We start from the raw sequence: 27,391 nt of genomic DNA, 5'->3' as shown, positions 1-27,391 counted from the left end.
CTTGAGATGCTGGTGGTGACTTTGTTGTCGTGGATTCTCTGAACACCGTGACATCCCACACGTCTTCCGAACGACTCGTGTTGTTCTGGGATTCTGGGCTGGCTCGTCCACGGCCGAGGTCCGCGTGTATGTCAAAGCCCACTGCACACGAGCAGGCATAGCTTTTGTCGGCATTCCTCCTCCCGTGCGTGCGTCAGGCGGGATGTGCAGTGGAATGGGAGCCTTTCACAAGGCGCTGCTTAAATATTTGGAGAGAGAGGCCACCTTCACAAGCCCTCCGTGGCGTAATACGCTGCCCTTTGCGCGAACGAATTGATACCTTGGTGCGCCCTCTTCTCCTTTGTGCCCCAATCTCTGTGAATTATCGCTCATTTCCTTCTGCCAATCTGCCCCTAATAGTTCCCGTCCAGGCTTTCACATAGCTCCAAACCATTTCCAAGCTCAGAGCTCATGTGACAACCAAGCCCACGATCCAAGTCGGGTTCGAGTGCTTCGTGTGTGTGTCCAGCTCTCTCTCAAATCCTTTTGATGCCACCGTGCATGGGGCTCCACACGCCGCGGACGTTTTCGTTGGTGCTGAGGACCTTCTTGCCCTTGACGAGGACATTGCGGTCGCCGGAGTTCCCGAGCAGGAACTCGGCCTTCTCCAGGACCTGCTCGCGGGCCAGGTTCTTGACGCAGACGGCCTTGGACCGGCCGTTGCAGTACTGCGCCTTGAGCACCGGGTGGCGGTTGGGCCGCGGCGAGACGCGGAATTCGACGCTCGGGTAGCGGTGCGTCAGGGCCGAGAACGCCGGCGACGCCAGCAGCGACTTGAGCCCCGTCGACGATGCCCAATGGTCCGAGTACGTCAGGTGCAGCCGCGTGCACTGCAGGATGTACGCGCCGAGGCCGTTCTGTGTGGTTGAAGAGTCGGTCAGCGAACCTGGGCAGCCCAAGGAAGAGTGATATCAGATGTGAGAGTGAGTGTATTAGAAGGGTAGGTAGCATGAGGGAAGTTTGAAGGATGGATGCTGGAGTGATTTGGATCATGCACGGCCGGGGGTGAGAGGAGAGACGAGAAAACAGCGAGACAACTTACCCGTGCCGTCGACACGGTCTTGAGCCCTTGCACACCCATTGCTGAAGGTCCAGGGAGCAGCAGATTGTGCGTGGCCGAACCGTCGCCCGTGAGTAGAGCAGGTTCAAGCTATGTGGGCTTTCCAATTGAAAAAGTTCAGGGAGCAAAGCTTTCAGGAGTGATAATTCCAAAAGGTAACGGAATGGCGCAGATACAAGGAATGCTTAGGCTCTAACTCTATTGGGACTAGTTCAGCCTTCCTTCCATCCTTGCTCGGTAAGGCTGTCTAAGTATTACAGTACAAGTAGCAGAGGAACTATTACAGTATACGGAAAAGCCATATGTATTAAGAGTGGCAGAATAGTCAGTGAGTGCGAAGTCCATGTACAATGCTCATTAAATATTCACATTATGATATTGCTGGTCCGAAAAGACATCGGTATGCATTATCGTGCTTGGGCAGATCCACGTCTACAGCCTTCGATCACCATGTTGATCACCATGAGCCAGATTACAATCCCAGAACTCCTTAGGCCCACGAGCCGTCTCTGGAATAGTACAGAGCTTTCACCAGCCACGGCTCCAGTGATTCATCAAGTCCGGCAGATTCTCCCTGGAGACTCGCCCACCGCGCCCTCCACACCGACCTGGCTAACAACCTCCCAGCCATCCATGTGACCCACGCAAGGCACGCACCAGAATACGCTCTTAGGATCCCAAAATTGCTTCAATTGCAGCAGTCTGGCATAGTTTGATCCCCAAAACGTCCTCTGCCAGTGTGGTTCAGTCGGGTCTGCTTCGTTGACGTACGCTCCCATGTTGGGCGCCAGTTCGCGGAGGGCTTCTGTTTCGACATTACGGAGCTGTGTGGTTGTCGCAATCTTTTGCGTCTCGTTCAGAAACGCCCACGATCGTGGAAGGACGACGTGTACGTATGCATCGCGCCACGCGGGCAAGACGGAGTTACTTCCTCCGGGGATTCCGTTCCTGACAGTCCTGACACCCTTGCCTGCCACGAGATGCCCCAGGATCGAATACTGTGGGAGAGGATTCGCCTGCTTGAAGAGACTCTTCAATTTTGTTGGAACAGTTTTGAGCGCGGCTCGGTCCAAGAGGCGAGACCCTAGCCGGACTTCTGATCCTACGCTCTGCGACGTAATGACAGTGAGCCAGAATTTAGTGAAGTCCGGCACCGCCACAGAGGAATTGCTGAGAAAGACCACGTCCGTCCAGTTGTGTGAGTTGTTGCTGATGGTTTGTTCCATGGGCATCAATATTTTCTGGGCTTCTTCAATGGTCTTGTGCGGGACCAACCAGATGCCCCAGACCGAGCCCATACGGGCGGGGTCGGATTGTGCCGCACTGTTGTTGGGCATGATGAAATAGTAACCCATGACACCTGCGTCGGAGAGCTCGGGCAACTGGTTGTGGAAATATGCTACCAAGGACCAGAACGTATCGCTGTTTGCAGTGGTGTTGTAGTTGAACGCATACACCGTCGTGGGTAGGACTGAATATGCTCTGACAGTGACAGAGATGAGGACTGCGAAGGTGGAACCACCGCCCTAGATATAGACATGGAGAGTCAGACACCCTAATGCTAAGATATCTGGGGCCAGGCACGGGAACCTACACCTCGCATCGCCCAGAAGAGGCCGGGGTAAGAGTCCTCGTTGATAGTCAGATATGTCCCATTGGCTGTGACAACCTCCATCTCGAGGACTTGATCTGCCCCCAGGCCGTAGAGAGCGCTGATCGGAGCATGTCCAGCCCCAGTAACCCACCCACCAATGCCCACATTAGGATCTGCACCACCGACTAAGGTAAGGTTGTACGAGGAAGCTGCTTGGTAGATTTCGCCAAAGCGCATGCCGGCAGAAATCTTGACGGAGGCAACACCACCGTATCGCTTGGCTCGAGAATCCCCCATCGTGACGTTGACGCCACGGATGTTATGCGTCCAGATTGAAAGAGAGCTTCGGCCAGATGATCTGTTCGCGATGTCAGTGTAGAAAGGCCTTTGTTGAATATCATCAGAATCATACCGTCCTAGAAAGTCATGGCCTGTTCCCTTGACAATGAGTCTAACCCCAGTCTTGTAGGCAAACCGGCAAGCGGCCTGAACATCAGCCACATTGGTGGCATTGACCACATAGGCTGGGAGAAGTGCCGTAGAACATGGGGCTCGAGGATCAGGAAGGCAAGAGTCATCGTTGTAGTCGGTCGTGAAGGGATCCTCGGCATGGAAGGACGAATTGCTCCACTGAGCAAGAAGCTGACCACAAGCCTGCGCGCTGTACACCGAACTGTTGGTCTGACAGACCAACCCTGGGGGCACAGGAGTGATGAGGTGACCGGAGACAGTGTCGTTCAAAGCATGCCAGTCGGAGATGGAAGGCCAACCTGGGGTACCTACGACGGGTTTGCAGTATTGCTGGGGAACTGCTTGAGTCGCGTTTGAGAGGAAAAAGACGCAGCAGAGGATTGCGAGGCGAAATCGGCTCATCATCTTGCCAGAACGCATTCTGATTGGGATGTGCAAAGAAACAGAAGGTGTCAGATACTCCTCTGGCGCGAGAGGATTGAAATGGACTCGATATATATCCTGTCCAGATGGCAAGAACTATCCGTCCTCCACAAGGTTTAAGGAAGTTGCCTGAGAAGCGTCCACATCGTTTGAAATAGAGGCCAGTAATCTTTCTCGATTACTTTAGGGCAGTCGAATCCAGCCGTCAAGTTAATCTCGATCAGGAAGATTCTGCGGCAAACAGGAGCAACTCATCAACATGCCTATGCGATGTCTGCCAAGATCCACCAGGCGATCTGCAAGGCTGTTTTCACTCTTGTGGGGATGAATCTATAAATGAACACTGAGGAACAGCGACGTTGCTGCCGTAGATCGACGTCCACAATACGAATACGTTCTTTTGGGGTCAGTTAACGTGGGACTGGTGACTGTGGCGCATCCGGACATTTTGGGTCACGTGCCTGTGGCGGTGCACACTCATTCACGTCAATATCAGATAGCAATGCAGTCGTCGAATTATTTTTACTTGCCTGATGGATTGACCGCGTGGCTGCAGCACCAAACCTAGAGATGTCTGCTTACGTCTTGGACGTCCTTCTTACCTCGCCACTTGTTGTAAATGGGGAATTAGTGATCGACAATGTGCTCAGGGAAGATATTCCGAGTAGTCGGGCTCGAGATATTTATTAAACCGTACCTTCGTACTTAAATCACTTGGTGTCGGGTCGAGATCCCTAAGTAGGAGGCGAAGCCGTCGACAGTAAGTACGAAGTGAGAGTTGATATTCGGCTTCTAGGAAACTGGTGAGCTGAAAGAGTAACTCGTTTGGTAGCTTAAGAAGTGGACTGTGGGGATTTAAGGTGTTTATGGTGCTCTCTGTGATGCCCTTAATTCGCGTGCTAGCTGGGATTATGATCTCGAAGATCTTCTGTGCAGATCTAAAGACGTGAAGCATCCGAAACTTCTGCTTCGCGGTCATCGTGAGAGATATGCGCCGTCTCGGGGGGGGGGATCCAGATGTGGACTGGAAGAGTGCAGAGTGTGAAGAAAGGCACAGAACGGCTAGTTACGTGCAGTATTGTGTCATCACGACGCCAGGGGGATACAGAGAAGTAGGGATGAGAGTTGAATAATGACGGTAGCAAGAGGTCTGAACAGGCGATGGCGGTTGAGATAATAGGAGTATTTGTGACAGCCTCCAAAGGCGGCGGGAAATTTCCCTGCACCTTACGTTGGCTTGTAGAATGTTGACGTGGCACTAAACTACTCTTGGATCTAGGATCTTCTCCTTAGGAAACAATAATTTCATTTCAGCAGCGAACACGCTATGAATTGAGCTTCATTCAACCCTTTGTCTCCATTCCTTTCCTTCCTTTACCCCTGCCTCTGTAATTTTACTCATAATCAACGCATTTGTCTTCTCCTTCTCTTCTATTTCTTTGCGCCTTGATGACTTTCGTGCATCTCTACAGGAGAGCTTCTACCGGTCCTGCTCCAAGATGACGGACAAACTACCTCCCAATCTCCTTGCTCTCTTCCAACCCCGACCTCCTCTCCGCTACATCCCTCCTCAAGATTCCGCCCCGGACGAGAAAGCTCTCAAGAAGTCACAGCTTTCAGGCGTAGCTGCGTTTCTTCCGCAGCTGGAGGAGTACAAGGCGACCGACGTGTACCAAGCTACCGAGTCATGGCTCCAACAGCGCGACCGCAAGAGACTTGAGAAGAAATTGCGTCAGCAAGAGATTGAGAAACCCGATTTCCAGGGCTACAGACCAAACGAAGACCCCAAGATCAAGGGCGATGCAGTCAAGACACTCTTCGTGGGCCGTTTGAGTTACGATGCGAAAGAAGCAGATCTGGAGCGTGAGTTCGGCAGGTTTGGTCCAATCGAGAGGATCAGGATCGTCAAGGACGAGACAACGCCCAAACCCAAGAAGCCACACCGAGGCTACGCCTTCATTGTCTATGAACGAGAAAAGGATATGCGAGGTACTTTCTTCTGAGCAAACCCCCCCTGCCCTTGACCCATCTTTCCACGCCCAATAATCAATGGTAAGATGTCATGGAACTGACCTCGAGATCCCTTACAATTTTACAGCTGCGTACAAAGAAACAGACGGTCTACGGATCAAAGACCGAAGGGTCGTTGTGGACGTTGAGCGTGGGCGCATGGTCCCTGGATGGAGACCGAGGAGACTTGGCGGAGGCCTTGGTGGACGAGGATATACCAAGCAGGCCCCTGCAAAGCCTACATTCGGACCCCCTGGTGGGTATGGCGGCACATTCAGAGGTGGTTACGGCGGTCGTGGAAACTTCCGCGGCGGTTATCGCGGCGACCGAGGAGGCTATGGTGGACGAGGTGGCATTGGATACCAAGGAGGAGGAGCATTCGGCGGACGACAAGGGTATCAGAATGGACCTCCTCCTCCCAATGCGCCCAGCGGACCTGGTGGCAGGGGTGGCTATGGCGGAGGCTATGAAGACCGGCGAAATGGATACGGTGGCGGAAGGGACCAACGCGGCGCAACTGGCAGCAACACCGATCCACTCGGAGGACGAGATCGTGGGTACGACAATCGAGACCGAGACCGAGACCGAGATCGAGACCGAGATCGAGACCGAGATCGAGAACGAGACAGAGACCGCGATCGATACGGTAGCAGCAGACGTGAAGACGACTACAGCTCGAGAAAACGATACCACGAAAATGACGGGTACGATGATCCCAGACAACGCAGAAGGTATTGAACCTCCTCGTCCCGTGATTTGTATTGAGTACAACCTTTCTGCCACCTTATGGCTGGTCGCGGGTGGGTCCTTTAATGCTCAACATCCTCAAACAAACCGTGGAGGTTTTCGGTCAACCTCATGTCCCTTTGCATTCGCACGGCCATGGTAAGGAGACACTTGTTACTCGGCTCGTACCCATTTCGACCTCGGTCAGACGAGGACAAAGCAAAAATGACAGTCCATCGGTCGAGATGATCAATTCTCGGCAGTCCGTCAACCTCCGTTGACCCGGAATGTAGCCAGCCGCCTGGGTGGTCGGATCCAGTGAGCGCCCCAGAAAATGTTGGGTCCTAAATCTGGGGTCTCCCAGAGGGATCAACGAGGCTCAGTTCAGTGCAGTTCCCGTCATGTCCTTCATGAAGGCGGATGTCCTCCGTCTGGAACTTGTTTTATCATGCGCATTTCTCCTGGCAGTGGTCAGGTCGGGTAAGGGTAAGGGAGACATTGTTGTAACATAGTCCTTATGAAAGACATAGCAGCAGTGACGCTCGATACCGCATTGGAAGTTATGGGTGGCGCCCAGGAATCATTTGCTTTAACCCTGCCAATACCGGCAAGCACTCCGCCCCGAGGTCGTATACGTTTTGGTAATGAAATGGATCAACATCGCCAACATCAAGGGCGCAGATCCCACCTCACATCATGCCTCCCACGACTGGCACCACTGGGACATGCCGTCTGCTACACGCCTGCTCCACGCCCTCCGACTGGCCCACAGGCGCTTTCCCTCTAAGTTCTTAGTTAAGCAGAGTTTTTACAGAGAATTTTCAGGCCTGTGACTGGCTGGGGCGGTCATGACAAACTGATATCCTCTAAAAGCAGGTTCACACGCGCCTTTCATGTACTTGACAAATGGATTTCCGCTAACGACAACCGTACACGCCCTGGGGCACCATGTTTCTCAAAGGCGTATCCAACGTCCATCATGATTGGAGAGTGCGTTGTGGCATGTTCCAATTTCCCAGACAACTGTTGGGCTTTTCAAGATTCATCGTGGGTAGATGATGAAATACCACGAAAGGTGAGTCGATGAGAAATTTAGACTGCCATCAGGGGTCAGATGGTCTCTATATAAACCATGCCTCGACTGCTCGAAGGGAAGTCATTCGTTGGGTATCAAACAGCGTCCAAGAAGAAGAAGAAGTATTCAAGTCCTATCCTCACCACCCACCCACCTACACAACCAAGCAAAGACCATATCAACCTACCACCACCCCTCAATACCAAACATCTCAAATACATCAATCAAGATGCTCTACGCAGGCTACTACAACCTCACACAGGCTGAGAAGAATAGCTCGGCTGTGTCATCCCGTCGAGTGTCCCAAGAATCTACCTCCAGCAAGTCCTCCAAGACCTCGCAAAAGATCAAGGCATCCATCAAGAACGCTCTCGATCAGCTCCGACCAACTACGGAGACGTTGACGCCGGCGGGCATCTACTCGCCCGTCATCAAGCAAGGAGCGCTCTTTGGCCGTAAGCATGGCCATGCTGAGGTCACAGTCGAGACACCAAAAGCATAGACGCCACAAGAGAAACGAATCTCCTTTCATTTTATAGTTCTACAACAATGGACATCACCAGTTTCACGACCGGAGTTAATATCAGGATAGCATGTTTTGGCGGGCTGGGCACCGTTTTTATCTGTGCGAACGTGAGGTGGAAGGATCCGGCATGTCGTATACCACAAGCCTGAGCTAGAGGAATATCCTGGGTAGCGATTTGGGATACAAATAATACATGCAATACACGCTTTTAAAGCCCCAAAAGCCTTTTCTCTTCCTTGATCATTCTTCTTTTGGGTCTTTGTCTGATCGATGACGTCGCAAGCATGTGAAAAGCTTACCTGCGGTGAGGTGTTCGATTACTCGCTGGTATCTAGGCACGCCATAGCTGTTCTCTTGGAAGTGAGATGTAGGTGTAAAGAAGTGTTGTATCAAGGCACTAGCACTCCCGGTCAACTGGACGAAGTCAATGATAATAGATATTGGATCAGATTCTCTACATATTGCACCGAGAATGCGAGGGCGAAAGGGAATATCCGAGAATGTAGGGGAAGATCGGGCTGACGAATGTAAGCGGTTGGCTCTCTTCCACTTCTGGGGGGCATCCACATCGGCGGCACCAGCCTAACAGCGTCCGCCTCTAGGGCCTAGGGACCACCAGCACCTATAGGGATGCCTACAACGACAATAGTCATCCGGCCTGCGCTAACCACCCGCACGGCGCACTCTGCTTCTGCAGCTTCCTCAGCTTGTGCACTTCCGCCAAAACTCCATGTTGACCACCTTCACACCACTAGCCATTGCCATTCCAACCTGCGACTGCTCGCTCCTTGAGACCGGGTCACACGCCACACACACCTCCTCTTCTCCGGAAGTTCTTATTGCTCTTGCCTGCACGCGTCCCCTCGTGCCGAACTGCAACTGCAGGTCACGCAGTGACGCTGTCGTGCCTGTCGCTTGCAGCCATTGCCTGCGTCAGCGAATCCGAGCCGGGTCTCAAAGCTTTCCTCATCTTGATATAACAGACATCGGAAGCCTTGCCAGCATCGTTCAAAGGTTGCATCACAATCGGTATCAGCATGACCATCAGATGAGCCTTTCACATTCACCCTTTGCAATCCCGGCCACAACATCAGCACGCATTCCCGCCTCCTCGGCATTCCCTTGATCAACAGTATCACTCTCGACCAATCCGTTCCCTTCGGGGCCCACGCCTCGAGATGGGCAACGTACTGTCGGCTTGTTGTAAAACCTGCCAAGGTCTGTGTGAGCTGCGTTGTTTCGCACATGCCAGGCCACTGACCTCGGTCGTTATAGGTCGGAACCAGGATAACCTCTACGAACCCGCCCTCGCGGACAGCGAACGAGAAGCCGTCGCAGATCTCTTACAGTACCTCGAGAATGTGGGTGCTCAAAACTCCTTTGCCATGAAGAGTGAAAACCTGACATACCGCAGCGAGGAGAAACAGACTTCTTTTCTGGAGAGCCCCTACGAGCATTGAGCACTCTTGTCTACTCGGAAAATGTTGACCTGCAACGGAGTGCCAGCCTGACATTTGCCGAGATCACGGAGCGAGGTATGTAGACAAGAGACACGCGATCAAGGTACAATCTAATCGCTGTTGTAGATGTGAGAGAGGTCGACCGAGACACCTTGGAGCCCATCCTCTTCCTCCTACAGAACCCCGACATTGAAGTCCAACGAGCTGCTAGTGCAGCCTTGGGCAATCTAGCCGTGAATCGTGCGTTCCCCCATACAGCATTGACCATTCCCATCTGACCTTGTCACAGCGGAAAACAAAGTCTCAATTGTCCAACTCGGCGGATTACCTCCCCTCATTCGACAGATGATGTCCCCCCACGTCGAGGTACAGTGCAATGCTGTGGGCTGCATTACCAACCTTGCCACCCATGAGGATAACAAGGCCAAAATCGCAAGGTCGGGAGCGTTAGGTCCATTGACAAGACTGGCAAAGTCCAAGGACATGCGGGTTCAGAGGAACGCTACTGGCGCGCTGCTCAACATGACACATTCTGGTAGGGAGGAATGATGTTGTTTTCACAGTGGCTGTCACGCTAACAGTGCGCAGATGATAACAGACAACAACTCGTCAATGCCGGAGCCATACCGGTGCTCGTTCAGCTGCTTCAATCGTCTGATATGGATGTCCAATATTACTGCACCACGGCTCTCAGCAACATCGCCGTGGACGCATCCAACAGGAAGAAACTCGCCCAGACCGAACCACGCCTTGTCCAGTCACTGGTCCAATTGATGGACTCGGGAACTCCTAAGGTCCAGTGTCAGGCCGCACTGGCTCTCCGAAATTTGGCATCGGACGAAAAGTATCAGCTGGAGATTGTTCGAGCTAGAGGCTTGCAACCACTCCTCCGGCTCCTTCAGTCCTCGTACCTCCCTCTCATTCTTTCCGCCGTCGCCTGCATTCGCAATATTTCGATCCATCCTCTGAACGAATCACCCATCATTGACGCCGGCTTCCTCAAACCGCTGGTCGATCTCCTTGGATCTACCGAGAATGAGGAGATTCAATGCCATGCTATTTCCACTTTACGGAACCTTGCTGCAAGCTCAGATCGAAACAAGCAGCTCGTCTTGGAGGCCGGAGCAGTGCAGAAATGCAAGGAGCTTGTTCTTCATGTCCCCCTGAGTGTCCAGTCTGAGATGACGGCGTGCATCGCTGTGTTGGCGTTGAGCGACGAACTCAAGACACACCTGCTCAATATGGGGGTTTTCGACGTCTTGATCCCTCTGACTGATTCCGAAAGTATTGAAGTTCAAGGGAATAGTGCCGCCGCCCTGGGCAATTTATCCTCCAAGGTTGGCGACTATTCGATTTTCGTTCGCGACTGGATGGAGCCAAACGGTGGCATCCACGGCTATCTCAAGCGTTTCTTGTGCAGGGGTGATTCCACATTCCAACACATTGCAATCTGGACTTTGCTGCAGCTGCTGGAGTCCGACGACAAAAAGCTGGTGAGTTTGGTGGCAAAGTCTGAAGACATCATTCAGATGGTCAAGACGATCGCCGACAAGCACGTCGAATCCGATGACGAGGAGAGTGAGGAGGGCGAGGGCGAGGTGATCGCTCTTGCTCAAAGATCTTTGGAATTACTTGGTAAGGGGCCCAAGCAGACCCTGGTGGAAGGTTGAAAGCTCGCGCCTGAGGGCTGTTCTTTGTTCGAGGCCTCTTGATATTATCATATACCCCTTTTACACGGAATTGCAACGAAAAAGCTGCCACTGGACATGGGCACGCAGAGTTGCGCATGGGTGTGTGCAGGGAGCATAGCGAGGCGTTTTTTGGTGTCACTGCTTGGGCAGATAAGAGGATAGGGGGCTTTCAGCGGGAAAAGGGACGCTGTAGGTATCGCCAAGTCCAATACCTTTTAGTTAACTTTTGATGGAAGATTCTGTAGGACTTTTGTTGTTTGTCCTTGCGGGAGCAGCAACATACGAAGGAAAGCGAAAGCGAAAGCGAAAGCTTGGGCAGGGCAGGTTACGCCATTTCATTCTGGCCTCAATGCATTAATTGTATACCTTTGGGATTTGCAGGCGCATATCTATCCGTTTAGGGGATTCGAGTTTTGTCTAGGCGTCTTTGCGAAGCAGTCATGTTTAGCAGGCGTATGTCTCCTCCCCTAATATTCTTTCCGTAAGCATCCAAAGCGTTGTATCATGGATGACGGACCCGGATGATGGGAGGAGTCCGCCTTTCCCTTGCCTTCAAGGCGTGGGGGGGTATGGTGGCAGGTGATTGATCTTCCTCCCGTGACGAACACAGCCTGACATTGCAGAAGGGTCGTGGCCATGTATACTGGAGAGGTTTGTTTGGTTTCCATTCGATTCACTCGGGTGAGACAAGAGAGGGGATGGGGTGGTGCGGGAGCGTGCGAGAGAGGGAGCGGTGGCCGGGTCATATATAGTTGGGTAGGGAAGAATTGGTGGAAATGAAGAAGGGAAAGGAAGGAAAGACGATGGGATGGCGGAGCATGCGAGGAGTGAGTTCGACGACGAATTCGGGATCCAGAGGACATGAGAAGTCAGAAGGGAGAGAGGTGAAGGGTGGTAGGTGGAAAGGTCCATCACAATGTATGTCTGAACATCCGGGCCGAATGTAAAGTAGTGTGATTTGGGGAGAATTTTTGACTGAAGATACTGTCCGTCTCGAGGTCGAGTTTTTCGAGGACGACGTATTTACGTCGAGAGAAGTCTGAATATTCTGGGCCCAAGTTTCGAAGGAGGACCGAAGAGCCTCGCCCAATCCACTCGCCTTTCCAATGTCCTCAAGCGCGGCGAACTTTCGGCGCCTCCTCCGTGGTGGTCGAAGCCGGAGAAGAGGCCCATTTGGAATGATTGCTTGGGCGCGTTCTGAGAGTTTTTTTTGGTCTCTCCCCCCTACCTACCTACCCTATCTAGGTAGTCAAGGAAAAAAACTGGGGTTCCATTGCTCTGAGATAGCTCATCTTGGACCAGTCTTGAGGCGGCCGTCCCTGTGTGCGATTCGCATCCTCTGTTTGAGGGGTGCAGAGAGACAGACGCGTCTTGGAAGGGCAGTTTGAGCTTGATCTTGCTAGACACGCTGAGCTTCGTCTTTATCCGCTTTGCGGCTTCTCGTTGCATCAAGGTGCGTTCATACCACCTACTGTTCTCCGAGGAAAGTAGCCAGGTGCTTCGATACAGCGTATGGCGTTCCTGGCTGTAGTCTGATCAATATGCCTTTCCGCAGAGGTTGGCACTTGCAGTGCTTGCTGAAACCGGTCACGATGAAGTTTCGACTGCACAGTGAGAATGAATTAAATCGGTTCAAGGATTGCTGTCCAGATGCTCAGGCGCCTTCAAGAAGGCTTCGCGACTTTTCGACTCTCGCCTTTCCCCGTCACCGCGTCCCTCATCTCCTTCCAGCTGGCGGGCACCATCGCGTTGCCGGCCTCGCTCGTTGCCACCACGACGCCAAACTCATTCCCGGCCGTGCTGATGTAGTAGTTTTTCTCGTCGCCCAGGCTGATCACCGTGGCGCGAATGACATCGCCGACGCGGTACATGTCGTTGATGACGATCTTGTCCTTTTCGTGCGTGCGAATGTCTTCACGCCGCAGGATGCACTGGAACTGGAGGTCGTCGTCGGTGATTTGCGAGTACGAGATGATATCGCTGGGCGACAATGCAGCTGACGCCGACGTCGACGCGTCAACGATGGCCAGGATTGAGGCCGAAAGCTCCCTCTGTCGGACCCGAGTGACCCGGCAGAGGACGGCCGAGCCGACCGTGGGGAGGGAGTTGATCGAAGCTATGGCGGTGGCGCGACGGGGGACGGAGACGGTTGGCTTGCCCGACTTATTTTGCGCCGGAGTGATGATGGATTGTCCCAGAATGGAGGCGAGGATGTTGTTCTCGTAGACGTGTGTGCCTGGACCGGGAATGTGGGACGATGTGCTGGCCAGGACCTGGCCCGGCACGACTGGTACGGAAGTCATGGTTTGTGGACAGAGCTCAATGGGTCAGAAGACGATGTTGTGTCCTCAAGTTTGAGGAGAGCCAAGGAAACCAAGGAAGCACATTGAGAGAGATCGGGAGAAGAAAGTCCGAGCAGGTCCAGAAAGCCTGGTCATGCGTCTTGTGCTTTGACCCACCGGACTGGACAGCAGCAAACAGAGGCCAGAAGATGGATCATCACCATCTACGTTGAATAGAAGTCAAGAGAGATTCGTGGAGGGAAGAGGACAACATAAAAAACTGTCGAGGTGGTTGAAGCCACAGTCTTGGCAAAGCCACATACGTGGCGGTGCTTCCCACTAGACCCTTTTTGGTCATCCCCTGTTTAGGCGACTTCGACTCAACGGCATTCGCATCGTTGATGTATCTATGGGTTCTGACTGAACAAATATCGTCACACTCTGCTGTCCTCGGGAGGACTCTAAGCAAGTGTGGCCAACGTCTTATCGAATCCATACTTGTTCTTTTGTCGTGCCCTGCGTCAAATACAAAATTTTCAATTCATCTTTGTGTGTATCCCAGTCTCCACCAGCGGCACCCCCAGGCTGCGCCATTGCGAGGTCAGGACCAAGGGGTGTGCTGGTGACAGAAGGAAGGCCCCCTTGTCAAGAATTGTCTTCGATTATCACCGCGACTTCACCTGGATTCCTCGCCAGCAGTGCAAAATCGCCAATCTCTGTAGGGAGGCAACTCTGAAGAGAGGATCCTGGGCGAGGGAGACCAACTCAGTCAATGAAGGGTGCATATATATTTCTTCAGAGCCATGCTTGCTGGCCCAGGCCAAATTTCGCGCTCCCGTGGCTGTCACCTCAGCAGGGCGTTGGGCGCGAGGCTGTTTAGCGCTCTTCAGGGAGACTCTGGTGACGCTATTACTAACAAGGTCTGGATCAGAGGACCCTGAAGCCAGAGTTACCTTCAAAGGCCAGAGGGTTCGCATGACATGAATGGGCGATGCCAGATAATTCCTGACCGTCTCTGCATGGAGGTGCTGGACGGCCAGGGAGAAGAGAGCTCGCGGATCACTTGAGGAGAGCATCATTGGCCCAGGGTAGAAATCTGCGGGGAAAGCCAAATGTGCATCATCGGGCACTCCCCCCTGAGGCTGAAAAGACATCCAAAACTAGTTTTTTCTGTAGACGTCACAATACACGAGAATTGGGACACTTCAGAAGAAAAGGAACCTCACGGCGGCAGAAAGATGCTCGAATTTTCTCCCTTCCTCCCGCCCGGGCTAATTTTCGTCCAGCCATGTGTCTATACCTGGTTTGGTAATCAGTATCATCAAATGGAATACGGGGCGGGTTCCCCGTTCAAGTCTCCCACGAGATAGACCCCCGGGCCTTTCCAAGCTTGAATCTAAGTCCTTTCAAATTCATATTATCGGCGAATATGCCCACAGACGGCGTTGTATTACTGTATGAAATGTGGGTCTCATCCGCTGATCTAGCCCTTTTAGGGGCTGTATTCATCATGTGTGTCAGTGCGTGGCTCGATATTCGTTGTGTGAACACTCCACAGAATCAGACGGGCATGGAGATTGGTCCCCGGACACAGAGACACTGTGTCATATCTCGGCTGTGCGAGAATGGTGCTCCCAGCAGGGAGGGGGTTCTCTTGAGCGCTCTCTCTTTCTCTATTCTTACACGTTCCGAGCGCTACAGGTTCAATCTTGCAAATGACCAGCTCAGCCCCGACACTAAAGCTTAAATTCCGAAGTGATATAGATAGAAGTCCCTTGCAGGGCAGCAAAGGTTCAGCCTCGTGCGCCAGACTTTGATAGGCCGTCTCATTCCACTTGATTGTTTGTGCTCGACCATCATGTTGAGTTTGAGCACCTGTTTCTCAATGTGTCACATTCCACCCTAGACGGGAAGATTAGAAGGTGAAGCCCTCATTAATCAGAAGAAAATAAACCCCTCTCACAAGCTGAAAAGAAGGAGAGAGAGAGAAAGAAAACCAATTTGCTTGAGTTCTGTGAGCCGTAGGAAAACTGTGCCAATTTGGGGAGCTGAAACAAGATTCGGGCCACGTCCGCCCCAGCGGCCTTACTCCAGCGGTCTCCGCCCAAAAACGACATAACTAAAGTACCAAAGAAAAATATGGTCAGTCTTCACTCACGCGATCTACGGCCTTACCTGGAGGGAAGGAGAAGAGATGCTATGCTACTCACAAATGATAATAACTGTGGATTGCCCTGTTCTTGACGTCCCGGCGGACCTCCAAGAGGAACGATTCCACCTCGGCCGCCGTCCAGTGCAGACAACGCGTGAAGAGCATGATGGTTAACCCCTGGATGCCCTCGGTCATGTTGACTGTCTCGAACAGGCCCACCTCCTTCAGGCGCTGGTCTTTGGGCCACGACCCCACGGGGAGCTTGAGGATGTGTTCTTCAACGTCGACGAACCCGGCCTCTTCCATGAGCCGTTTCAGATGCCGGGGTGACCTGGCGTCTGTTCCGAATTGAATGCCTGGTCGATATACGTTAGTACGGGGATTCCTTGACGGAGGGAGAGAAACCCGTTGACGTACTGGCTTCGAAGAATTTAGCTCCCCACTGGAAAAGAGCTGAGTCTTTCGGCAGAGACCCGTCATCGCTGAGGAGATAGGGATGCTTTTCGTGCCACTCCACCCAGCCACCGGGCTTGACATATCTACACACGTGGACTCTGTCAGCGACATTGCGCCGACTGGTGAAGCGCAGAAATATACCACACCGAGGTGGGGATTTTTTCATACTGGAAGCACTGGCGAATGAGCTTCGGCCAGTCCCGAATGGCGCACACGAAGTTGCGGTTGTGGATGTAGTCGAAGGTGCCCTCGTCCCAGGTCCAGTCGGCCTCGGCGTCGTCGATCTCGAAGCTGCAGTTCGGCGGCACCCACTCGGGCTGGATGGGACTCAGGTCGGTGCCCGTGACCACGGCCGACGGGAACATGTCAGCGAACTCGATTGCCCAGATGCCCGTGCCCGTGCCGAGATCCAGCACTCTGGCCGGGTTGGGGTCGATGGGCGCCCAGAACAGTCGGTCGCCCAGCAGGTGTGTCTGCATGGCGTGTTGCATGTCGAGCCTCTCAGCCTCGGCGTCGTCGTTGGGGAACGCATACTCTGTGGACCGGAACTGGTCAGTCCGGGCGTGGTCGTCACGATCTAGAGAGGGAGGCAGTGAGGGAAGAAAGGAATCCACCTACGCGATCGACCGTAGGAATGGTATCGCCGACCATATTCCCACACACCGCGAGAGACGCTGGAAGCCAACGACGTCAAATCACTCTGTCTGTTCTCGTCAATTGTCTGAGGTCCTGGGCACGGCCCAGACCACGTACATTGATTCACCGTAGGCAGAATCCACGTCTGCAGATCTCTGATATGGTGTGAAAAAGGGTTGGTTAGCAAGCAACCACAGTGCCACGAGGGACACAATGAACCCCGAACCTACATCAACTTCGATCGGCTGGTCCGGATCTAGTTCCGTGAATGATTGAGGCTCACCAGGCTGCGAACTTGAGCCCGAGCCAGGGCCTGGATCTTCTGGTCGATATTGTTCCGCTATTGGCGGTGTTGGCGGTGACGAAGATTGCCCTAGATTAGGAGAGGTACGGCGCGGTGATCTGGCTGGTGGTGATGGCATATTCTCTCGAGCCCGCCCCTTTCAGTACTAATATTTAGTACTTACTCCCTCCAGCAACAATGCGTTTTAAGGTGACAGGGCATTCGACCGAGCCAAAGGTGGCGTTTCGAGATGTAATGTATGTACTACTCCCTCTCCCACTCACTGGGTCCCCTCGCACAAAGCAGCCCAGAAGCCAGCCTTGGAAAAAGGGTCCATAGCGAAGAGAGCCAATAATGAAAGCCCCCCGCCCTCCCCGGTCAGGGTGTTTAAGATGGCTATGTATGGGCAAGCAAACAATGACGCGAAGACAGAGCTCAAAGTGGGTTCCCCAAGCCGAGTCAAGTGCAGAACTTTCGGGCAAGGAGAGGAGACCACAAAGGGAAGAAAACAACATCCCATGCTCAAGAGGACAGGTGGAATTTCGAAATCATTGGTTTAGGGCGTGGGTGAGGGAACCTCGTCCGGAAATGCAAAGGAGGACATGTCCGTGGATAAGCAAGGATTACTCTGTATTGCAGTATTATTATTATTGACCAGTGGCCGTGCCGTGTAGCGACTTCGTTATGGCGACATCGGTTAATGCTTCAGCTTCTCGTCCTCCGTTGGGTAGGGAGGCGCTGGAAGGTCATTCAAGTGGCTACTAGGCTCGCTGCTAGCCAGGCGGTCCGTCAGGGTCCGTTCCGGCAGTCTCATACAAACTAAGTCCTATGCCTTGGACTTATAAGCACCAATATGTGCAGCTAACTCGCTATGGTTAGCTACAGAGGAGTGTTTCACTCGGGTATTAGAGGTCAGGTAAGGCACGAGGCCAGGTGGATAGCCCTAACGGATGCCACAATCTGTAGCTAGACTATTTCATTGACATACTGTACGAGGTCCTATGCGTGGGCTGCGATCCCAATCTACTGCTGCTCAGTTCTCCATCCAAGTACAGCACATGTCTCGTACTTGAATCATCTCTACGAGACCCTGTCTTATCTGCTGACGTGTCATCTAACTCTTGAAGCTGCTGCCCGCCCCTCATGATGTTCTTCCCACCCAGCCCCTCCTTTGCTACCATTGCCAACTCATCCACTAACGAACGATGGTCGGCCCAGATTCGAGTCCACCGAGTAACCTCACGACGCGGGGTGTCGCTGAGACTACCAGAGGAAGGACTTCTGAATTCTGTGCCAACCGGTACTTTCTCAATAAAAGCTGGACTTCCTCGAATCAAACCGCCCCCGTACCCGCTCTTCCCTGTTGCTTTTCCCCGTCACTCCCCCCACCCTTCCTCCCTTTTTGCGCCGACCTGTTGATAGAGTCGAGAGCGGCATGTGCAGGATGACCGATCAGAAAAATCCCGTCCACGTTCTCATTGTAGGGTCAGGTATGCTTGGGGTTGGGGGTCACGCAGGCCTCTCTATTGGGCTCGCCTATTGTCGAATTGAACATGCCTGTCACCCGGTGTGTCATCTGCCATGAAACAGGCTAACGAAGCCCTCACAAACAGGTATTGTCGGCCTGCTCATTGCCCAGGGGCTGAAAAAGGTACGGAAAGACGAGGTGGCCGGCGTGGCAATGGGCGAATCCTAACTGACAACGATACATTTTGTCTCGTATCACTAGATTGGCATCTCCTTTGCCATCTTTGAGTCTGAAGTCTCTGCCACGGCCTACCGACCGCGAGAATGGGGCATGTCAGTACAATGGGGCCTGCCGATGCTGGCCGACTGCCTAACCCAAGACCTGTTCGATCGAGTCTACACCGCCGCGGTCGACCCTAACTTTGTGCCCCCTGATCCCGGTCATCTCCCTGCCATCAACGGCCAGACCGGTGAAGTGATGAAGAACATCCCTCTGCTGCGTATGTATCGCGTTTCCCGCCGGCGCTTCAGGAAATTGTGCTCGGAGGGTATAGACGTCCAGGTAAATCTCTGTGGAACACGATGCACCTTCATCCTGCACCGTCGTGAAGCTGACCCTGCCTTCATAAAGTATAATAAAAAGCTCGTCGATATCACCTACGACGATGACAACGCTACGGTGACCGCTGTTTTTGAGGACGGAACGGAAGCGACAGGGACCACGCTGATTGGAGCTGACGGGGCCCAATCCCAAGTCAGAAATATCCTATTCGGAGAAGAAGGCCAGCCCTGCAGCGTCCCTTATTCCGCTGTCAATCTGCATGTCTGTTATAATGATGCCGAGAAGGCCAAATTCGTCCGCCAGGCTCATCCCATCATGGCCATGGGCATGCATCCAAATGGGTATTGGCAATGGATTTCGAGTAAGCAATGTGTTTTTGGTGGTGGTGTATCATCAGGATGCCATGAATCTAACCACCGTAACAGTACAAGATGTACCAGATCCTGATGATCCGGCGACCTGGGTTTTCCAGTTACAAACCACATGGCACAAGAAAGAAGGTGAAGAGGTGGCTTCCCTGGCCAACTTGAAGGCCAAGGCTGAAACCATGGGTGAGCCCTTCCGGTCCGCCAACCTGTGGATTCCGGAAGGAACCAAAATCCACAGCAACAATCTGTCATATTGGATTCCCCGGCCTTGGGACACGCGTAGGGGCAGGATCCTCCTTGCCGGAGACGCTGGCCACCCCATGACTTTCCAGCGTGGCCAAGGGTTGAACCACGGCATAGCGGACGCCCGGAGTCTCGTTCTCAAGTACAAGGATGCCCTGGCCGGAGTGACGACCTTTGAAGAAGCTGCGGCCGCATATCAAGCCGAGTTGATAGACCGCGCAGGCGAGGAGGTTCGCTTGTCTAAGGAGAACACGGAAATGCTCCATGATTGGGAGCGTATGGCGAAGTCGCCCATCATGCAGCGTGGGGGTCATCCAAGGGGAGAAGAACCAGACGCGAAGGCTAGTACGGAGTGATGCTTCATAGTGTCGGCGTATTTTCACACTAATAATTAACCATGGAGTTCTGAAACACCTGCAAATCAAATCTTGACGAACTTTGCTTGTCATGTCTCTGCCATCTCACTCGGGGGAGGATTGAAAGCCGCAATTTTGCAGAACGCCACAGCAGCCTTGAGTGAGAGAGCAGCGGGTCGCATACCGTAGGAATGAGCTGCCAGCATTTGACGTGCAAAATTGTTTGTAAACGGGGTTCAGTTCCAGAGATGGGGGCCACCAGGCTCCTTTCAAGCCCACCAGCCCAATGCAGACCTGCAGCACATCGCTTAGGTGTACCAGGCCAGTCTCGCGACGTTTCGATGCACGACTGGACCAGCACACTGCAAGCCCGAGATCGCGTATGCAAGTCAGCTTGGAAAGTCATTGGTGCCTTTACTCACATCCTCAAATGGCCTTTTCCCTTTTATGGACTCTTTGACCGGAGAATTGTTGATCTGGTGGAAGAGTGCCATGCTCATTTCCTCCACACCAACAGGTGCTGAATCATACCTACCCTGCAACAATCTCTTCGCCTTTTAGATACAGACCTGGTCTTCAAATAGAAACTCTGGTCTTAAAAGCAGAGAAGCACCTCCTAGTTCTTGTACACTATGTCGGCGTACCAACCGGCTCCCGTGCATCTCGTCGGCAGTTTTCCAGCCCCGGATGCCACGACGGCATTTTCTAAGTGTTCCACTGCTCTGAAAGGGCGCCTCAAAAGCATCCCTGACGGCGAACCGGGATGGCGTTGGAATTTCACGATCGGCCTGGTCCAGAAGAAAGCCACGGAAAACCCAGCGATCGGGAGAATCTGGCGTGAGTATGACGAGAAATACGACCCTCTGCCGGTGAAGGAGATGCCAGCCGAGGATGTTGAACAGCTTCGCGAAGCCATTAAGTCGACGTCATGGAAGCTCGGATATGCTGAGGACGCTGTCGAGTCGTATAAGGTCTTTTGCAAGTTACGAGAGGAGGGTACCATCGAAAAGGACGTCCGGTTCCAAGTGTGTTTGCCGGGAGTTTCGAGCTTTGCCATTTTCGTCAAGCCCACATTCCAATATCTCGTAGAGGATCTCGCCTACCAGGCCATGCTGCAGGAAACGGAGGCGATCTCGGCGGCCATCCCGACGGAAGACCTCGCTGTCCAATTCGATATTGCGAGCGACTATATCAAGAACGAGGCCCAACAAGATCCATCGTCCTATATGGGTGCCCTGAGGGAGGACTTCCATCCGCCCCAAGAAAACGCCATGGATCGGTACTCTAGCCAGTATGCAGGCTTGATCGGAAAGGTCCCCGCGGAGGCCTATACGGGTCTGCACGTGTGCATGGGCAATATCAACAACAAGCCCGTCCTGGCGCCACGGAACATGTCCGTCATGGTCAAACTGGCGAACGAGATCATATCCAAGGCCAAAGCCAGCAGACAGGTACAGTGGATTCACTTTGGGTGTCTGGCTGAGTGGAAGGACCCAGCCCCCTATGCCGCCCTCTCCAAGCTGGCGGACAAGAACGTTGCCGTCTACCTCGGCCTTGTGTATCCAGACGATCTGGAAGGTGCAAAGGAGAGAGTTGCTGCAGCGAGGAACTACTTGGAGAAGTTTGGCGTCGCTCCCGTCTGTGGTCTAGCCAGAACGTCGGAGGAAGGCGTGCAGTCGGTCCTGAGCATTCTCAAGGAACTGACTCCGGCGGCCGCTGTCGCATAGAACACAGAAGTTACCGATTGTTTGAGTCCTCACTTGTTCTTTCGCACAGACAGATAGGTTGGGTATGATTTGACAGGAGACGGCATTGGTCAGCACGAAATCAGGCTTGGATTGGTGCCTTGACGGAGCTGATGAGCTGCTCTGGTCGGGATATTTCGCCAGGAGCCTTGCACCCTAGGTGTCTAGCAGTACAGATCCAGAAGGGTTTGATGTAGCACGGTGTAGTAGTGCTGCAAGAGATCAAGACTGAATTCTGATCTAAGCCTTGGCGGCTCGTTGATGATGTATCTCGTAGAATGTGGCCTAGCATGGTGAGTGATAAACAACTGTGAGGCTGGTTTAGCCTGACACCGTGACGGTGCCGAGTGAGCAGAAATTCCCAGAGACGGAATCTCGAACAGACGAAATTGAGATTGAAGATCTCACCATGGGCTGGGGTCGAACCCAGACACCACGCGGCAGCATCATTCAGAGAACGTAGACGATGGAGTGTGTTGGGTCACGGACTTCCTTCTTGCCGGGAGTGTAAGGAAGTGCGAGTGACACTTATCGTAGAAGAGGACATCGAACTTAACCTCTGCAAACATTGAACATTGAGGGCCGCCGTTTCAGCCGGTGGGACAAATAACGTCAAAGATCTGCCCACACTTCGACCCTCGACGCACAGGCGCACAGATCGAGTCCCGAGAAGGAGAAGGACAAAGGAATTGGCTTTGCTTTGCGGTGACAGTGTTGTATGTATTCCCCGACGAACACTTGTTGTAGAAATTGCATTGGTTCTTTCTTCTATGTTATCTCGTCCTCCAATACTCTACTAGAGACCGATCATCCAACACAGACATATCTGTGACATGTCCAAAAACGCAAGGATATGTCAGACGTGGCAGCTCACATCTACCAAGTAAGTCTGTATTAATTCGTCTTCAGGGTCTTCTGCTTCTCGGCATCGCGGCCGACACCTCTGGTGCCGCGCACGAGCAAGCCCTTGCGGCGCCGTACGGCGTCGACATAGCGCTTGGCGACGTTGTCGCGCTCGCCGTGGACGCCGAGGTCCTCGAGCTCCTCCTCGGAGCGGGGCACCCAGAAGGGGTCGACGTCGTCGACGATCTGGAACCCGACAAAGCGCAGCATGGGTTGGGCGAGCCCCGACGTGCGCTTGCGGATCTCCTCGCTGAACCCGAATGACTCGGCCACCGGCAGCGTCGCGCTGATGGTGAAGTACGGCGTGCCCTCCAGCAGCGCCTCCGACAGGATCGACCCCCGTCGTCGCGTTAGCACCGAATACACCCGCCCCAGCACCTCCGGCGTCGCTTGGATCGTGCAGCTGTACATCGCAAGCAGAATGCGGGGCGACCAGTCCAGGAAGGCGGAGCGGATAGTCTCCCGGACGGAGGTAATCAGTTCGCCTGTCAGTCGGCCTGATTCCAGTGCGGCGCCGGCGGAAGTGCCAAGCTCGCCCTCGCCGTTAGACGACGCAGAAGGGTCGGTGGTGGTGGGTGCAGGTTGTTCTTGTTGTTGCTGTTGTTGGCTGATCTCTTCGAGGAACACGGCCACACCTTGCATGGGTTCGCGACAGAGCGGGCCCTGTGAGGTCGCGAGCTGGAACGCGTACGCAATGGTATCTGAGAAATCTTGCTGCGGCGCCGAGTTGTCCACCCCGTCAGTGTTGCTGTTCTTGGTCCCGTTGGTGTCTCCCTCCCTCTCGGCGATTTCGTGCTGCTCGAACAAAAACCGTTTGCAGATGTGTTCTCCCGTGGCGTCGATGAAGAGATTGGGGCCTACCCGTCGAGGACCAAAACTGCTTATTCGGGGCACAACTTTGGCCCACACGTCTTTGTCCTCTTGGACCTCGTCGAATGCGGCTTGGAGTTGATTTCGAAACTCCTGGAGCGAGAGGTGGCTCCTTTCCTGGCCCCCGGTTTCGTTGCCCAAGTCGATTGTTTCGTCTTTGTCACCATCCGGGGAATCTCTCGGGGTCCCTTCCTCCTGTGCTTGCTTTTCTGCGTACAATCTCCTTATCGACGCTCCATTGTTGATGAGAAATTCTGTCACATTAGGCGGCAAAGGTCGAACCCGCAATCTGACCGAGATGGTCTTGGATGCCGTTACTGCGATCGCCGTGCCCCGCGGGAGATCTTTGTTCTTCGGGGGTTCCATCTCTTCCGCCTTGACGATCGTCTCTCGATATGGCACGATGGGCTCACCCGGCTGGATGTCACATTTTGCAAATCGCTCACGCAGGTCTTTGAGGCACCGTTCGAGATGCAGCTCCCCGGCGGTCAAGATGACGTGCTCTCCGCTCTCCATCTGCTCGTAAACAGCGCAGGGGTCGCTTTGTTCCAGCAATTTCAGGCCCTTGATCATCTTGTTCAGGTCCATGGGGTTCGTGGGTTCGAGGGCAACTCTGACGATCGGCTGGCTGAGCGTGGAGACACCAGCCAGATTGACAGCCCCTTCTACCTGCGAGCATAGCGTCCCGGTCTTGAGGATGTGGCCTTCCAGCCCTTCGATCCCAAACACCACGCCTGCGGGGACTTTGTCCAACGGCTCTAATGATCGGCCCATCAGCAGATAGAGGGCCGTGATGGGCACCTTCTTCGGTTCTGGGGAAGCATGAGGAAACGCTGGGTTGAACTTGGGCGGCAGAACGTAGACTTCGTCGCCAACCGAGAGTGAGCCGGAATAGAGCCGGGCAAAACCGATCAAATGCTCTGGATCTTCTGTTTGTTCGGGCGTCGTCCCCTCTTCGCTCTCCTCGCCTATCCTGGCCGTACTTAGTCCGTTCGTTATGCTGTCCACACCGGCAACGCCTTCTGCTTCAGCCTGCGCTTTGGCGATTTCGGCACGCTTTTTCCGGGCGAGCTCCCTGGCCTCGTCTGCCGTCAAGACGGCGCCCAGCTTTCGTCTCTTGGAGGGGAGTTCACTCTCGGGAATGGCAACCATCTTACTCACATACGCCACGACGGGTGCAGAGCTAGACGTGTCGAAGTTGATCATGGAGTCTTTGAGAGACCGGTCAATACTCTTGGAACTGACCAGATCCTCGATCATTTCGGGTAATCGGCTTGCTTGGGCAGTGGGAGGGCTGGGTAAATATTCGATGACAGAGACGAGAAGGGCTGTGGAGAGTGGCAGCCACGAGGAAAAGACGGCTTGTAAGATGGCTTTGGAATCCCTCGACCTCGTGATGTGGGCAGGCAGACTGATAGACAAAGACCTGGTGATCTTCTCCAGCAGTGCCGGATCACCCCGGGCGCCATTGATGCCGACAGTGGCGTCGTATGCTTGCCAGATGGGCTCCAGTACGAGTTGCACGAAGATGGGTTTCAAATTTCTTCCTTTCAGATGCTTTTGACCGAGTACCTTTTTGGTCTTGGGGTCCAAATAGAAGTCCCCCCAGAGAACCTTTTCCAGAAGAGAGCGTTTGATACCTAGCTTCTTCTCATAGATGCCCGCAAACTGCCGGACCGTGAACGCCCACCCGTCTATAGCGCTGGCGAAGATGACGTTGTTCTTCTCCGGGGCGAAGTAGAGGTCCTCGTCATCCCGCTCCTCGAACTGTTGGTCCAGGTCGGCCTCGGAGGCGGCCTCACTCATGGCGTCCTGCTTCTGCTGTTCTTTGGCCGCCCTTTCCTGGTCGAGCTTCTCGCGCCACATGAGATGCTCTTCCATGCGCTCGCCCTGGAAGAAGCCTCCGATTACCGCGTTCACGCCTTCGAGGACCCTCTCCAGATGTGAGTATGCCTCGGCTGGGGTCATTTTCAGTTCGGTCACGAGCCTGTCGATCTTGTTGATGACGAGCAACGGCTTCAGCTTTTCTAACCATACCTGTCGCAGCACGGTGACGGTCTGCGAACACACGCCCTCGACCGCATCCACGAGGACGATGGCGGCGTCGCTCAACCGCGACGCCGTGCTGACCTCGGACGAGAAGTCGATGTGTCCCGGGCTATCTATTAGATTTATCAAGTATTCCTCCTTTTGGGCCTCTTCACCTTCCTTCGGCCGGCGCATCATGCTGAAGTACAAGCTGATGGCGCTGCTCTCCATGGTAATCCCCCGTATTTGCTCGTCTGGTCTCGAGTCCAGATAGCGGACCTTGCCGGCCATCTTGGGGGAGATGATGCCATTGGTGGCAATCAACGAGTCGGTGAGGGATGTCTTGCCATGGTCGACGTGTGCGAGAATGCAGATGTTGCGGATGTTCTGCGCGTTGGATTGCAGCGCGACCAGGCGCGACGGCGGGATCGGGGGCATTTTATGTATCTTTTCCGAGCTCTAGCCTGTTCAACGAGTGAACTGCGACGGTCAGTAAACCAGCCCTTCCGTCCTTTACCTCACGACGGTGAGGATGATCCAGGCGCAGGAGGATTTTGGCCTCCAGAAAATCAAAAGGTATGACGCACACAACTTCGACGAGGTTTCCCCGGCTGCCAAGATGAGATGGACAGACATCGGCCCCTCTATATGCTCAGCCGTTGTCACGTCAAAATACATTGCAATGTATACAATAAGGTTACTCAGTTATGCATTGTCGCTATCAAACGGTCCGTGCACGGCGTGCTGTGCAAGTCCATCCAGGTCCAAGGAGAACAACAATAAATGACATCCACCTCTGCTACCAGGAGAATCCTTCATAGGCCCCGATTCTGGAGGTCTATCTCCCGTTCAGTCCTTGTCAAATGAGACTCTCATTCTCTCCAATCACCCCAGACGCGGTGACTTCAGTTTCGAGTTCCCATCCGACCGCTTGAAGTGATGGTGCTGTCGCGCGACACTAAATCCGTTGGCTCCCTGGTCCGCACCCAGTCTGGGGTAGCGCTACCTGGACCAAGGGCATGGAAGCACTGTTTCGGTCTGAACCTGCCTTTGCCTCGGTCGTGTGTCGATTCCCGGCCTGAATATTGCAATTACTATGCATGATAATCTCCAGGATCTGGCATGCCTTCTTCTAGCTTTCCCAGCAATTCCGGCGTATCTCAAGCAGATTTCCCCTTGCCCTTCATGACTTTGCGCCGCTGAGTCATCATATGAGTGTAGAGAATATAGCTCCCGGGCACGTAAATTAGAAGGACAATCTTCAACAGCAGGTCGAGCTGCTTTCCTTGCTTCGCGGCCGGGGTCAACGCCAGGTACATCAGCAGACATTCGCTGGAGATGCCCACGGGGTACAGGACAAAAAAGGTATTGTATCGGAGCCACGTGAGGGCTGCAGGGACTCTTTCACTTATGGCTGCCTTCCACACAAAGAACCCGTATCGAATGACTTCGGTAGTTCCCCAGGCCGTCAGGATCCCTGCAAAAGCCATCGGCCCCGTTGTTGACCCCGGAACCGATTTCCCATAGCTGTTCGTCGTCGCGACAATCTGTGGAAACATGTCTAGAACAACCCAAACCAGTAATATCCGCGACGCGACTTGCATCGCCGTGGTAATGGGGCTGGCCCGGACGAGGCCGACGGCGGCATGGAGGATCTCGAGGAGGGCAATCGTCTGGGTCCATTTGAGGAAAGGAAAAAGAGCGTCGAGAAGACCTTGCGGTTTCCCCAACGCGAAGAGCGTGGGGATGAGGAAGATTGCTCGCAGGGTTATGACGGACCACAGGGCCAGGCAGATGGCATTGTATGCGACCAGGTAGTTTTGCGTTGGGGACGCGGATGCTCTTCGAGGCGTCTGGCTCTCCATGGTGGCTTCGGAAATTCGTGGCCGCGAAGGACGCACATGGGAGAGGAAATTGCAGGAGAAGGGGTCAATGAGATCCTCCCCCGAAGCTGCTCCGGCTTTT

At 53.7% G+C, this 27,391-nt stretch overlaps 11 protein-coding genes across 11 annotated transcripts; 5 read left to right on the top strand and 6 right to left on the bottom strand.

Annotated features, from left to right (window-relative positions):
• Nucleotides 1–515: 515 nt before the first annotated feature.
• Nucleotides 516–1,120, bottom strand: AYL99_02070 (hypothetical protein; the record flags this gene model as incomplete). The annotated part of the gene is made up of 2 exons (XM_018833586.1): nucleotides 516–896; nucleotides 1,082–1,120. The coding sequence occupies 2 exons, from the start codon at nucleotides 1,118–1,120 to the stop codon at nucleotides 516–518; spliced, it is 420 nt and encodes a 139-aa protein (XP_018696210.1).
• Nucleotides 1,121–1,653: 533 nt separating this feature from the next.
• On the bottom strand, nucleotides 1,654–3,584 carry AYL99_02069 (hypothetical protein; the record flags this gene model as incomplete). The annotated part of the gene is made up of 3 exons (XM_018833585.1): nucleotides 1,654–2,625; nucleotides 2,694–3,051; nucleotides 3,106–3,584. 3 exons carry the CDS (start codon nucleotides 3,582–3,584, stop codon nucleotides 1,654–1,656), a joined length of 1,809 nt encoding a protein of 602 aa, XP_018696209.1.
• A 1,502-nt stretch (nucleotides 3,585–5,086) lies between these two features.
• On the top strand, nucleotides 5,087–5,590 carry AYL99_02068 (hypothetical protein; the record flags this gene model as incomplete). Its single annotated transcript, XM_018833584.1, has 1 exon — nucleotides 5,087–5,590. The coding sequence occupies one exon, from the start codon at nucleotides 5,087–5,089 to the stop codon at nucleotides 5,588–5,590; it is 504 nt and encodes a 167-aa protein (XP_018696208.1).
• Nucleotides 5,591–5,649: 59 nt separating this feature from the next.
• Nucleotides 5,650–6,486, top strand: AYL99_02067 (hypothetical protein; the record flags this gene model as incomplete). The annotated part of the gene is made up of 1 exon (XM_018833583.1): nucleotides 5,650–6,486. One exon carries the CDS (start codon nucleotides 5,650–5,652, stop codon nucleotides 6,484–6,486), a length of 837 nt encoding a protein of 278 aa, XP_018696207.1.
• Nucleotides 6,487–7,627: 1,141 nt separating this feature from the next.
• AYL99_02066 (vacuolar protein 8) lies at nucleotides 7,628–11,054 on the top strand (the record flags this gene model as incomplete). Its single annotated transcript, XM_018833582.1, has 6 exons — nucleotides 7,628–7,853; nucleotides 9,200–9,285; nucleotides 9,339–9,459; nucleotides 9,511–9,624; nucleotides 9,674–9,919; nucleotides 9,973–11,054. 6 exons carry the CDS (start codon nucleotides 7,628–7,630, stop codon nucleotides 11,052–11,054), a joined length of 1,875 nt encoding a protein of 624 aa, XP_018696206.1.
• Nucleotides 11,055–12,739: 1,685 nt separating this feature from the next.
• On the bottom strand, nucleotides 12,740–13,378 carry AYL99_02065 (hypothetical protein; the record flags this gene model as incomplete). The annotated part of the gene is made up of 1 exon (XM_018833581.1): nucleotides 12,740–13,378. The coding sequence occupies one exon, from the start codon at nucleotides 13,376–13,378 to the stop codon at nucleotides 12,740–12,742; it is 639 nt and encodes a 212-aa protein (XP_018696205.1).
• A 2,185-nt stretch (nucleotides 13,379–15,563) lies between these two features.
• On the bottom strand, nucleotides 15,564–17,023 carry AYL99_02064 (hypothetical protein; the record flags this gene model as incomplete). Its single annotated transcript, XM_018833580.1, has 6 exons — nucleotides 15,564–15,865; nucleotides 15,927–16,048; nucleotides 16,134–16,500; nucleotides 16,584–16,669; nucleotides 16,719–16,756; nucleotides 16,832–17,023. The coding sequence occupies 6 exons, from the start codon at nucleotides 17,021–17,023 to the stop codon at nucleotides 15,564–15,566; spliced, it is 1,107 nt and encodes a 368-aa protein (XP_018696204.1).
• A 1,305-nt stretch (nucleotides 17,024–18,328) lies between these two features.
• On the top strand, nucleotides 18,329–19,880 carry AYL99_02063 (hypothetical protein; the record flags this gene model as incomplete). The annotated part of the gene is made up of 5 exons (XM_018833579.1): nucleotides 18,329–18,374; nucleotides 18,498–18,535; nucleotides 18,614–18,913; nucleotides 18,983–19,274; nucleotides 19,339–19,880. The coding sequence occupies 5 exons, from the start codon at nucleotides 18,329–18,331 to the stop codon at nucleotides 19,878–19,880; spliced, it is 1,218 nt and encodes a 405-aa protein (XP_018696203.1).
• Nucleotides 19,881–20,512: 632 nt separating this feature from the next.
• On the top strand, nucleotides 20,513–21,607 carry AYL99_02062 (hypothetical protein; the record flags this gene model as incomplete). Its single annotated transcript, XM_018833578.1, has 1 exon — nucleotides 20,513–21,607. One exon carries the CDS (start codon nucleotides 20,513–20,515, stop codon nucleotides 21,605–21,607), a length of 1,095 nt encoding a protein of 364 aa, XP_018696202.1.
• Nucleotides 21,608–22,519: 912 nt separating this feature from the next.
• AYL99_02061 (hypothetical protein) lies at nucleotides 22,520–25,864 on the bottom strand (the record flags this gene model as incomplete). The annotated part of the gene is made up of 1 exon (XM_018833577.1): nucleotides 22,520–25,864. One exon carries the CDS (start codon nucleotides 25,862–25,864, stop codon nucleotides 22,520–22,522), a length of 3,345 nt encoding a protein of 1,114 aa, XP_018696201.1.
• A 722-nt stretch (nucleotides 25,865–26,586) lies between these two features.
• On the bottom strand, nucleotides 26,587–27,291 carry AYL99_02060 (hypothetical protein; the record flags this gene model as incomplete). Its single annotated transcript, XM_018833576.1, has 1 exon — nucleotides 26,587–27,291. One exon carries the CDS (start codon nucleotides 27,289–27,291, stop codon nucleotides 26,587–26,589), a length of 705 nt encoding a protein of 234 aa, XP_018696200.1.
• Nucleotides 27,292–27,391: the final 100 nt, after the last annotated feature.

The sequence above is a fragment of the Fonsecaea erecta genome, assembly GCF_001651985.1.
Source record: "Fonsecaea erecta strain CBS 125763 chromosome Unknown Scaff2, whole genome shotgun sequence".
Lineage (NCBI taxonomy): Eukaryota > Fungi > Ascomycota > Eurotiomycetes > Chaetothyriales > Herpotrichiellaceae > Fonsecaea > Fonsecaea erecta.
The sequence above is the reverse complement of the archived record's forward strand: the minus strand, read 5'-3'. Positions and strand labels throughout refer to the sequence as shown.